The sequence below is a fragment of the Phoca vitulina genome, unplaced genomic scaffold, assembly GCF_004348235.1.
Source record: "Phoca vitulina isolate PV1807 unplaced genomic scaffold, GSC_HSeal_1.0 scaffold6, whole genome shotgun sequence".
Classification (NCBI taxonomy): Eukaryota; Metazoa; Chordata; class Mammalia; order Carnivora; family Phocidae; genus Phoca; species Phoca vitulina.
The window spans coordinates 24971761-24984789 of NW_022589709.1; the positions used below are offsets into that span (position 1 = coordinate 24971761).

The 13029-nt window shown below is 40.3% G+C and overlaps 1 protein-coding gene across 1 annotated transcript in view; it reads left to right on the forward strand.

Moving 5' to 3' along the window:
• FBXL17 (F-box and leucine rich repeat protein 17) overlaps positions 1-12626 on the forward strand; it is a 512446-nt gene extending 499820 nt beyond the window's left edge. The window contains 1 exon segment of the mRNA XM_032403887.1: positions 10043-12626. Coding sequence (XP_032259778.1) covers positions 10043-10183 — 141 coding nt within the window. The 3' untranslated portion in view covers positions 10184-12626.
• The last annotated feature ends 403 nt before the right edge of the window (positions 12627-13029 follow it).

The window sequence follows — 13029 nt, forward strand, 5'->3', positions numbered from 1 at the left end:
TAAAAACTGAAATCAAGAAAGCCATTAAGCATAAAAGAAAAGACGTTTTTAGTTCTGAGAGTCTTCTTTCTCGATTGTGTTTTTCAGCTTAACTTTGAGAGTTGAATTTAGAAAGACCCAGATGTGTTCTATAAATACATTGCACTTACTGCTCAGTTACTGACTACATTAATTATCCTATTAGGGCCAGTGTTTCTCAAATAGTCAATCTTTTGCTGAACCATTTAGAGCATCGCAGATGACTCCCCAAGTGGCTTTCTCCACCTTGATGTCCCACACAGGTCTGCTTTGGTTCTCATCTGCGCCGCACATGCAAATCTATACAAAAAATGTATAGATTTGTGCAATAGGTCAATTCCATGGCCAGTGGTCTGTGGCTTTGGAATGGAACACGCAAGGCTATACATAGAGCTTACACTTGACTTGAAACATCCTTCTTGGTGGAAGATTGCTTGTTGGAACAGGGAATGAAAATGTCACTAATTTCTCTCTCTGACAGTCTGGTTGTTGGAGTCCTGTGACACTAATCTCTAATTAGAGGCTTCAGGTTGGCGAGCCCCGATTCTCACTTAACACTGCAGGCGTTTCTGTGATCCTCATCCTCCCAGGTTCTTTGCTGCTTTCTCACTGTGCTAATTCAAGTGAATAGAAAGCAATGCTAGTGTTAACAGGCAACCCACATTTCATGAAAAAGAGACAGCATGAAGCCAGGCCTGTTGTGATATTGACAGACCATAGCACTTCCAATCATTGCAGATTCTGAAATGGAATGACTGCATTTGACAAAGTTGACTGAATTTATAAGCCTGCCTCTGTCAGGTTCATTGCATTCTCAGTATCTGTCTCTTTCTAAGCTTTGGGACTTTTAGATGAGTTTTTTGCCACCAAGAGTAATATTTCTTGCCTCTCTATATAAAAAAAAAAATACATCCATAAAGGCCTCAGGCCAGTAGTATGAGGTTCATACATGAAGCGAAGTGCATTGTGGGTGGCCTATAATCAATCAACTGACTCCCATATTTAGCAGGTGGCCTTTAGTCTCCAATAAGATAATCAGTTTTTCTTCTTAAAATTATATTAAATACTTAGTCATGTGTGCTCCATCGTTCCACCTCATGGGTGGTCCCTTGAGGAAGCACTACATACATCCATGTGACACCTGGGTTTAAGGGAATCTTCCCTTCCATTAGCTATTGGGAAGGTCAGGAGGTGGCCTCCTTTGGCTGTGCCCAACTAGAGTTCCAATACTGATGCTGAAGGAGAGGAAACCAGTCTGTTTTTACCACATTCAAAAAACGTACCTTGTGTTTCATGTAGTGATGAGTATTTGTAAAAAGATGGGCTAATAAGCTGTAGGAGCAGCAGTTTCTTTTCTCCAGAAGCCCTGACTCAGTTTAATGTAGAGGGCAATATGGGAGGCAAGTGCATACTTGTTATCTTTAAATAATCTTATTTCAGACCTTGCCTTCAGATTCCCAAGAGCAGAAATCACCTGTGCCCTCTACAAGCTCTTCAGTTGAAACCTTTAGACCAGTAGGTCTCAACCTGAGCTGCACAGGAATCTCCTGGTGGGGGGAGGGGGGGCTTTAAAAAATACTGGTGCCTGGGTCCCAGTGCCCCAAGATTCAGATACAGTCAGTCTGGGATATGACCTGAGCATCAGGATTTTTTTTTTTTTTTAAGATTTTTATTTATTTATTTGATAGAGAGAGACACAGCGAGAGAGGGAACACAAGCAGGGGGAGTGGGAGAGGGAGAAGCAGGTTTCCCGCGGAGCAGGGAGCCCAATGGGGGACTCGATCCCAGGACCCTGGGATCATGACCTGAGCCGAAGGCAGACGCTTAACGACTGAGCCACCCAGGTGCCCCGAGCATCAGGATTTTTAAAAGATCCCCAGGTGATTCTGGTGAGCAGTTGGGCTGAGATCCACTGTATTCTCGTTTGTGTTCTTGGTTGCAGACACAGTTGAACTCATCCCACTTCAATAAACACATATCAGACGTTTGTTACGTGTGAGTTACTGTGGAGTTCGTGGAGAAGGACATTCATTGGTTTGACTGAGAGAGGCGGAGGGAAGGAAAAGAATGTGGAGTTGCCTGTACAGTAGAGACAAAGAGCAGGTGCTTTGGCTCACACCTAGAATCCTTTTCACAGCCCTCACCAGTCTGGGGAAGACCCTTTCTCTTCATTGTGGGCTCTGCCCACAGTGTGTTCGTGCCTTACTGCTGTATCCTCCTCCAGACTTCTGGGAAGCTTAGCCTTGCTGCTGAAGAGAAAGGTGAGGTGAGAGAGTGTAAAAGTCGCTCCAGATTTTTGGTGTCCTGGACCTCCGTGTTCTAACGTAGGGCAGCACCAGCAGGACATGGCATGTCACCCAAGCAGGGACGTGAGAAGTCCTGCTGCAAAGTGAAGGAAATAGACTCGCCGAAGAGAGCCTGGTGCATGGTGTTGGCTGTGCAGGGTCCCGGGAAAATCAGTGTATCATCTGCTGTTTTATTCTTTTCTTAGTATCCTATTTGAGAGATTTTAAACTGCACTTAGATGACTCATCTCATTTACATGCCAATTTGACGTATTACTAGGATTCATATTACCCTCATTTTATCCATTTTGCTATGTGCCCATCTTGGGGCCAGTGGGCACTTGCTTAAAGAGCATTTGGGCCTTATTTGAATATGCATTGTCCACGATGACTTTTGCTACACCTTGTGAGTGCCAGGTTCCACAGATAACCAGTACAGTTTCCCAGAGAGCCAAGACACTCAGAGAGAAGCAGATTCCAGAGGCGGATTGCCCGACAGGCAACACTCTGCCTCTGGGCCGCCAGGAGTCAGCCTCTGGGGCTGTTAGCAGTGAGTGACATTGCCCAGGGAGTCTGTGAAGAGTGACAGACCAGCGTGAGGGCAAGAGCCCTGAATTAGGAGAGAGGAGTTGAGTGTGCTATTTGCAGCACCTTCACAGTGTACTGTGGGTTCCTTACTCTCCCCACTCCCCACCTCAGATAGAGGGGTCCGTTTGCTTCGCCTCCTCTCCTCAAAAAGAGCTTTGTGAAGTGAGAGCTCCTTCAGTTATACCCTTGAGTTAGCTAGATGAGCTGGAGAAACATCGCCTTACAAAGCTTACGGAGTAAGGGACACATTCGTGTTTTATTCTGGCTCACGAATGGGTTTCCCTTCTTCCCTGAATAATATGTGTGTATTTATCGCATATGTACACAGGCCGATGCCTCCTTGTCCTTCAGAAGTTCAATTAAATATTAATTCAATTCTGGAAAGCCTTTTCCCACCCTCCTGGAGAAGGCTGGGTGCCTCTGTCCACAGCAACCCAGGCTTCCCCTAGAAAGCACTTCTCAAGCTTTGCTGTGGCTGGTGTAATTGTCCATTTTCCCTGCCCCCAGAGGACAGGGACCATATCTGTCATGTTGGTCATTGTACCTCTGGGACACACAAAAGTGTTTTGATGGGCCGGAGACTAGAGAGAAAGCAATGCCTGTGTATGTCATGGGGCAGTGTGCCCTGCCGGGAGGTCCCTCGTTACTCCCGCAGAGTCCTCATGTCTCTGTCACGTTTCAAAGTCTCCTGCAACCACAGCTCCACAACAGAATATTCCCCAAGCCAAGTGAGATCCATTAGAATTTACATTCCCACAGAACAGCCATTTTGGAGAAATTGTAAAGGACTTTGAAATGTATTTATATGTAAATTGAAATCATTTTTCGCCATGTAGATGGAAAGTGCATGTCGGTGAACATTTTACTGGGGCAGGTGATTGGTTAGGCCCCAGTCGGGCACTTCCTGCTCCTCGCTGTTACCTGTGTGCGGGGCCAGCATGGCACAGGGCAGAGAACATTTGTGTTTAGGAGTTAATGGATTCAGATCCTGGCTCCCATTTACCAGCTGCATGACCCGGTGTGAAATACCAGTTCTTTCTGAGCCACAGTTCATCTGTAATAAGGAATATTAATGCTTGTATGACTGGAAAATAGCAGATGCTCATTGAATATTTTTCCCATTCCCTCCATACTGGAATGGGGACATGCTTTTGATTTGCTTCTGTTGGTCATTAGGATGAAAAATTACCAAATTATTTCAAGTATTTTGTCAAAGTAAACCATGGTAAAGAGAAGAAATGTGTTTGACTTATCCCCTCCACATGAGTGCCTAAATCTGATGAGTACAGTGTTTCTCAGCGGGGAGCATAGGACAGTTTGTGTTGGAGAATTTTTCCTTGTCTGGGACTGTACCAGGAGTCACAGTATTACTATCATGCTATCTGGAACAACAACAAATGCCAAACACCACTGTGATGACAAAACCACCACCAACAAAAAGCTCCTCGGACTGCCATTTGCCCCCAGGTAGCAGTGAAGCAGGTAGAATTGCTGAAGCCCAAGAAATTATAGGAGGTAGTATTGTCCTGAGTCAGGAGATTTGCCCACAGTTCACCTTCTGCCACCAGATAACTGTGACATGAGAACGGACCTTAAATGTCACAAAATTTCAGAGTCTTCTGTGGACCCCTCCCGGGTCCACCACGCTGAGCAGGGTGCTGATGCTGTAGGCAGAAGCATTAAATCTTCTGAACCATGTGGGTTTTTGAGAAGTTTTGGAAACTGGCTCATATCTAGTGACCACAAACATCTTTCTCGGTGTTATCCAGCCAGTGTAGTAACCCCGATCTCCAGTAAGGAAGGCTGCCATCATTTAACTGAAGCATAGTTTGGGCATTTCCTGAGTACTGCTTGACAGCAGCATGACCCAACAAAAATGGCTGAAGCACCATCATGAGCTACTTTGGTCTCCTGTGCAAAGTTGTTGGAAACCCCAGGGAAGGTGTATCTGGAAAGACATACCCAGTGATGTCAGACGGAGAGGAGAGTAGCACAAAGATCACCTTGGGTATGAGCTTCAAAGGACAAAAGGAGTTCGGAGCCGCCATAATATCAAGACTTTAGAGACTGCTACCACCGTAGCTGGAACGGTCTGGGAACAAGGTGAGCTTATCTGGCGCAGTACTAATCGGTGCTTCTGTGTTTACTCAGTACCTATTCATGAATGACTCCTACAGTAATTGAGCCAGCAAATATTTATTGAGTCATTACTAGGGGCTAGACATTCTGTAGGTGCTAGGGATTTGGCCGTGAACAAAACCAGCAGAAACTCCTGTCTCTTGAGCTCATAATCTAATGGGGCAAGAATACAGTGGGGAGCGTGCATAGGACTGAAAACAAAGGGATGACTCAAATACTCTTTGCTGTCAAGGAACTTACAGTCTAGCAATAACGCAATACATGGTATTGGTATTTTCAGTAGTGGTCACTTTCTGCAGGGAAAATTTCTCCATTTAGAAAAAAGTAATTTTTAAAAAAGTGATTTTAAGTGGTTTGTTATATTCATAAGTGTACTCATAAGTGTGATTTTAATATACTCAGGTGTCAAATATTTCCTCCCTCATAAGAAACAAGTCCTATTTTAAAACATAAGGCAACGAGGAAATAAGAATCACGTAATATAAATGGTTTCTTTGGCAAATTTTATCAGAAATAGTATTTTCTGAACCATAGTTATCATTGGGGAGATACTTCAGGCTTGGGCTTACACTTAGCTGGAACGTTCTGGGGAAAGTTTTGATGAGGAGGTGAAACAGCGGTGCGATGGTCTAGATAAATTAGCTCAGCTGAACCTCAGAAGCTCGGAAGGTTCTCTCCTCACCCTTCCATAGTAGCAGCAGCAATAGAATGAAACTATGGTGTGATTTACCTTAATTAGCATAGCAATTTACCTCACAGTTTCAAAAAGTGCTAATAGATGTTAACTCAAAATAGATTAAAATACCAGACAAATTGCTACTACCTTGAAAAGAGTTGTAATAATTTTGAAAATGTAAATTATGATTATGCAGTCTTTGGAGAGAACCATAAAATCCAATTTTTCTTATATTTAAAAAAAAAAACCTGTGGTACACACTTTTTTCCCTTTAATCACAGTAATTTCTTCAAATGACACCACTGCATATTTCTTAAGGAAGATAGGCTGCATTTTTCAAATCTCCTGTGTAATATAGGAGTTGCCATTGATAGTTTTCAGCAAGAGGAAAAGAAATTGAATACAGAAAACCAGGGATCATGGGGAAATTTAAAAAAATTCATCTATGTTCCTTTCTTATATTACACACATTTTATGAGTTGGAACAGAGAATGGTTCTTTTCATTCTAGCGAGTGGGGTTGTGCATGACAAAATGTCTGCAGAAATGTGTATGTAGGCGTAACGACTTAAAATGATTTGGACCCTCCTGGTGTCTAACACCGAACTCTTTCTCTAAGGCACCAAAGTGCTTATAGGTTCTATACAAAGAGGTGAGCATAATTTGTACTTCTGAGGAGTAAATGAAAATAACTTTAGCATAAAATTTGTCACACCATATCGCCAGGAGACACTATAAGTAAAAGATAGAACCTTCCCTAGTGGGAACACATGTATTTCCCCTGAATAGCTTCTACCCAGCAAAGCTCTAAAATGGAATATTTGCATTTTCCCCTCTGCTTTGTTTTCTAGAATTTACAGAGCGCAGTTAGCAAAAAGATTGCTTAGAAGACATATTATACCCTCAGAGGATTACTTGTTCTGTTTTTCATACAGCCATATGAAGCCAAGTTACTGTCATTCTTGCTCAGAACCTGTGAAAGCCAGAGAGCTAATATACTCTATATTCTCAGCTACAGGTAGACCTTACTTAATGCAACAGAAATAGGTAAATTGAATTTTGGTAAATCAAAGGACATATAGAAGACGTTGGGAGAGCTGAGAAAATAAATTAACCTGACCATGAAAGACTTTACCAAGTGAACAATTATCCCCTCATTGATGTACTTCATAAATTTATCTTCAAATATCAAGTTTGCTTAAGGTGAATTGTATCTCTCTTCCTGTAAAAGTTACCACATAGAGATATTTTCTGTTTTTAAAAATTGAATCTCCAAAACAAATTGCCTGTCAGCCCTAGGTATAGGACTTCATACAGGCCCATGTGGAGATTAGAAAAGATGCAGCACAGAAGGCAGGCCCCATCTTCAGGGTGGGTTTAAGTGTCTTATCTTCTCCATTCTTTTGTCATCTCTTTTCAGGTAGTTGTTCCTTGGATACCAAGTGGTTTGGACCACACTTTCTTCTCTTGCAATGCAATGTAGATTTTCTGGGTGTCCTCTCTGACCAAGTGACTTCAGTTCTTTCTTAGTGAGACCTGCATCCTTATGGGTTTGTTGATGGCAGGAGGGAGGAAGGTAACCTAACAGCAGAATGGGAAACATCAGGTAAAGAAAAGGGAGGATTTTCCAAAAGTAGATATTTACAACCTGCACTGTTTTATTAAGGAAAGTTCTAGACTCTCCCCTAGAGAACAATAAGATATAATAGACTCTGCTTGTATATGAAGTATGTTTTAAAGGTTACTTCTTGCCCTATGATTATTTTACTTTGAACATTACAACTAATGTTATCAGAACTCATTTCTGAAATATCTCAGAAATTGAACAATATTGAGCATCGCTATAGAGAATTTATTGAGTGCCTGCTGTAATAATAAGAGCTACCATTTGGGGACCTTTTTAAGTCAGCCACAGTGTTAAGCATATCATTACACTTAATCCTTATAACAATCCTATGACTTAAGTACTTTTATTCTGTGTATACAGTTGAGGAAACTAAGTCTTGAAGAAATAAAGTGAAACCAGGGTTCTAACCTGTTTCTGGTTGACTCTGAAGTCCATGGTATGAACCACAGTTGCCATGTTTCTTCTCTATGTTGTGCACAGCTTGATAGCCTTAAAGGTAGAAGGCAGTCCCCTGGTCCCCGGCTTCTGTTCACGTGGAAGGCAAAGGCAGGTAAAGAGATGATTGCAACGTGAGAGCACTTAAGTAAAAGAAAAACCATGCAGGGTGCCCGCCACAGGTGCACAGGGAAGGGGATACCTAACCCAACCGCTCTGGGAGACAGGATTGCTTAGGGAAGACTTCCTGAAGGAGGGAATTCCTGAGCCAAATAGGAATTCCCCAGTGAATCATTGGTCTTTGTGATTAGTATTTGAGTGTATGGCTTTGCCTTGCTTTGAGTTTCTATTTTTTATTCGCCATTTGGTATTTATTTTATCGTTCATTCACTAATCACATGGCCTGACTTAGGGATACAAAAATGATCTTGGCTTTTGTGGATTGTACATTGGAGCAGGAGAAACAGACATTAAATGAAGCAATTATAAACTAACTTTATAAGTGCTAGGAAGGCAAAGTGGGCAATGTTAAAAGAATAAATAACCTGGAAGCCTTACCTAGCTTGGGGAGGGGAGCAAGGATAGGGCAGGCAGTGATTAAAGTTTCCTGGGGAATGACATTGAAGCTAAGAACTCAAGAATGACTAGGAAGTGGGCATAACAAAGGGGTTTTTTAGGGGAAACTGGATTAAAAAGTATTCCAGGAAAGAGAATAGCATGTGCAGAGACCCTGAGGCCAGAAGAAACTTGGACAGTTTGATGATCTGAAATTAAGTCAGGTGACTGGAGTATCAACAATATGCTAGAGAGATAGGCAGGGCTAGATGGTGTATGACCTTCTAAGTGTACTGTTATAAGCTGCCTCAACTCAAGCAAGACTTAGAGTGTAAATTTAAATTAAAAAATTAAAAATATTGCTTAAAAATCCTCTTAGGGCCCTCAGTTCATATTCTCAACTCTAATTTATGTATCAGTTTTTCCTTTTTATTTAAGATTATTTTCTTCTTGTTTTTGAAAACAATGTTATACACTGTATCTATATCACAAAAAAGAATTAACTACATGGTTTGGTTGAATTTGGAATGAAAGTTGATTTAAATACAAGCAAGTCTTGAATAGAGACGTATTCTGACAGATTAAGTATCATCAATGCAATGTTGAAATATCAATTCCCTATTTAAAAAAAGATTATATATAACATAGTTTTCCAAATCACCCAGAAAACATCATGTTATTTCAGAAAAGTGCAGATGACTGAATGTCATGGTCATCATACTTCTAAACAGGCTTTCAAAGCAAACAGCAAGGGTTTGATGTTGTTTCAGGTTTTTCCTGGTGGTCCTGATATTTTCCGATAATGAACAGACATGGAGAGGGAGCACAAAATTGTGTATCATAAGCACCTTCTTTCAGACCAGCTTACTCAGTATAAATGGAATATTGATGTATTTGAAAATGCCCAAGTGTTCAATAAAGATTTTAAATAAAGCTACCTAAAAGTTGTGGTTCTTAGGTTAATCATTTATTTATCTAAAGGATGAAGGAAGCTGTCTACTTCTGTGATATGAACTGCAATCAGCTTAAAAATAATTGACAAATTAATCCCTTCACAGCACAGCAATTGTAAAGGTGTTAGTTTTAATTAGGCCTGTCTGATTGCCTTGTCTAATCAAGAATCAAGGTGGTATCTTTGATGGTTAAGGTCTGTCGGGGCCATCCCTGACCTGCCAGCCATGTATGTTTTAATTATTGATTCCTCACATTTCAGCCCTTTCCACAAAGGGACTGGAAGTTTGCAATACCTTAACATTTAAAGGAAAGAAAAATAAACATTTCCCCCAACACTTCTACCTAGAATCCTGTGGATCTTCCCTACCAATCTACAGTTTTGTCCTAAAAAAGCTGTCAGGTCGATGATGAAGTCAAATGCACATAAGAATGCTGTCTTACTGCTGCCTCTTCTCCCAAGCACTAGCTTTTCAATGGGCATTGTTAAGATCTCAGTAAGCCACTATCGTTTATGCTTCTAGAAAACACATTTGATTTCTTGATATGATATATACGTCTTTTTGAAAAATCCCCAAGGGTGAACGCCAGTACTTGGGAAATCAGGAAGGTCAGACAAAAAGGAACACGTGTCTTATAAAAGGCTTTCTCACGCTGCTGAGAAGGAACGCGGCGAGGGTTCCTAGTGCCACCATAAGCACGCCAGAGAACGTGGGCAGCTCGTGGTTTCAGTGGTCCCTGCGTGACGGCGGCTCTTCTGTGGTTGCAGGTCAGCGAAGTCACGGTGGAGCAGCTGGTGCAGCAGTACCCCCACATCACCTTCAGCACCGTGCTGCAGGACTGCAAGAGGACCTTGGAGAGAGCCTATCAGATGGGCTGGACCCCCAACATGTCTGCCGCCTCCTCCTAACACTCCTGCTCATGCGTACGGCCACTCGGGGCATTCAGCAGCGTGGAGAGGACCTGGAGATTTGGGGTGGGTGATCCCTTGGAAAGGTTTTAACTGTTCCATGTCTACGGGTGTACCCCAGTGTGTATATTTGTGTCTTGTTTGCATACTGCATCGCCTAAGCGCAACTGCTATTTGTTCCCAGGTGAGCTGGGGTTGGTTTGGTTTCTCTTTCCTTAAAAATTAAAGATTTCGAAAGCCACAGACCCTTTAGTTTTTAAGTTCAAAGGCTTGTTTCTCTAAAGAAAAAAAAATTTTTACTGTAAAACCAAAAAACTTTGGTCTATTATTTTGAGCTTCTAATTATTGCCTCTTGAAGATGCCCTGACAGAAAGGCATGTGCCTTCTCTTTTGATGGGATAGAATTGTGCACTTCTCCTGATGATGACCAGACCAGAAGTGATGTTGCACTAATTAGAAACCAGGAAACCGGTACTTTGCAAAATTTCAGGCACATACACACATCCAGGTTCTCACACCCCCTCCTATACGTGTACACGTGCATGTGTGCACAAACTCCAGGGCAGTTTCTTTCTAGATTGTTTTCTGACAGAGGGGCCTCCCTCCAGGTCACTGAGGGAACATGTCATCCACGGTGGCTCCGCCTCAGTCTATCCACAGAGGGCTGACTTGCTATCTGTAGGTGAGGTAGGGACTAAAGGAAATAAAGCCTTCTGTGAAGTTTTTATATGGAGGCAACAACCTGAACTCCCCTGGCCAGCTCACAAAAGTTAATTATTCATTATTCTGTAAATGTGTTCTGTTGAGTCCTGAATATTTTAGTTAAGTTTTATGTTAACATTGTATTAGCTTTTATTTCATGGGTAGTAACTGGTCCAGGTATATTTTAATGATATTTGGAGCTAACCTTAGCATTATCCACATTAAAGGCACCAGTGTAATTAATAGTAAGCAGTTATTAAAAAAAAAACAACAACAACAAACCCTACAGATCATTTAATTATTTTTGTTAATTTTGGTAATTATGAAAGTATATTCCTGAGATTTGGAGGTAGTCACATGAATAGAAGATTAATGAGTGAGATATAAGTAGACAATCTTTCTATTGATTTATCTTTTTTTTTTTTTTTGCTTTGCTTTGGGCTTTAGAACAGGTGTTTTGGATATATGCATGTTATTTTTGAATAGTTCTTGTGCTATTACAAAGTTCTATTGCTGGTTAATGTATGAGTTAAGAGGAAAAATTAGAAAATATTTTCATTAAGATTCTGTTTACACTCGTCAGAAATAAGCATTTCTTTGTTTAAGGATTGCCAGCTTTCAGTTAAGACATATCTATCAGTAAATGAATATATGTTTTGATTTCACACATCTTTACAATTAATTCATAGTAGGGACTCAGGCTCAAGTAAACTTTCCTGTGTCTAGATTTATAATCAAGACAGCAGGGAGCCTTTTTAAGCTAAAGAGTGATTATCTCTCACAGTAGAGCTAGATACAAAACCCTGCCTTGTGAGTTTGCTATTTATTCTTCCCCAATGTGGACATAACTGTTTTTTTGGTCTTTAGCAGATATACTAAGGTTTGAGTTTCACTTTCGGTAAGTCCCAATATAGCTAAAATGATACTAGCTGTAAGAAACAAAATATAGCTTTACATTCAAATACCATTCACTTATTTATAATGACTCCTTTTTTGTAAACACTGTTTCCTTTGATCATGTCAACATGTTTCTGATGTGGCATGTTTTTTGCTTTTAATCCCAATCAGTTAAGAAAATCTAGTTAGTAAGCACCAAGGGTATTTTTTCCATCACTAAATAGGTTACTAATTTAATTTGAACGGAATAAAATTTGTGTAAGGAAAAAAAACTTTATTATTAATAAAAAAGTTCTTCTTGCACATCAAGTGGTATCGTTTTCATATTCATTTCCCCACCACTGAAAAATATTTTAATTCACAATATTTTAACTGGTTTTTAATCCAAAACTAATTTATGACAGTGTGTATAGTAATAGTAACTTGAGTGAATAAACAAAAGTTTAATTTTTATATATGTCACACTATATTTTAAATAGTTAAAAAAGACAAAAGAAGGGAGAGCCATTGATGATATGGATGGTGCCATTTCAGTTCAAAGTTGTAATAATCTTTAGAGTGTTACAGTTTGGTTGTCAAACGGTTTCAGAAGTGTATAATTGATTTTTTTTTAAATGTTGCATTTTTCGAATCTAAAATACAGCACTATAACATGCTTTAGCTTGGGGGTGGGGTGGGGTGGGGGACTTGCACTTATTCTTTAAGATGTTGACTAATCCAGAAAGCCTGATGCAACATAACCTGGAAAACTGCTTTGGTATATTTGTAGAAATCTGTAGAAATATCGTATCCAGCCTCAAAGCATTAATCTCAAAAAACAACCAGAAAAAAAAAAAAAAAAAAAGCATCACCTGAGTGATCCTGTGATGGTTGTTGAATGTGTTCTCATTAGATGCTTTGAAATGAGGCTTAAAATGATTTCTGGGCAATATAGAATTTCTTGTTTTGCTTAGAATGTCATAAATATATGTGAACACGTTTAATGCAGGGCTTTTTATCCTCTCCAAAATGTCAACAGTATTTTCAGAATAAAGACTATGAAATATATTGCTGTAGTGAAAAATTCTGGTCCTTTGTCTTTAATGTCTTTTTGAGTGGATAAAGGAAATTCACCCAGTTTGTAGTTTCTATATTTCCGTGAATCTTTTGACCTTGCAATGGGTTGCAATAAAAGAGAAACAAAACACTGTGTCTTTTGTTTTATTTTAGAGACAATAAATGGCCTCCCTGATGCTGGTTTGGGTGTG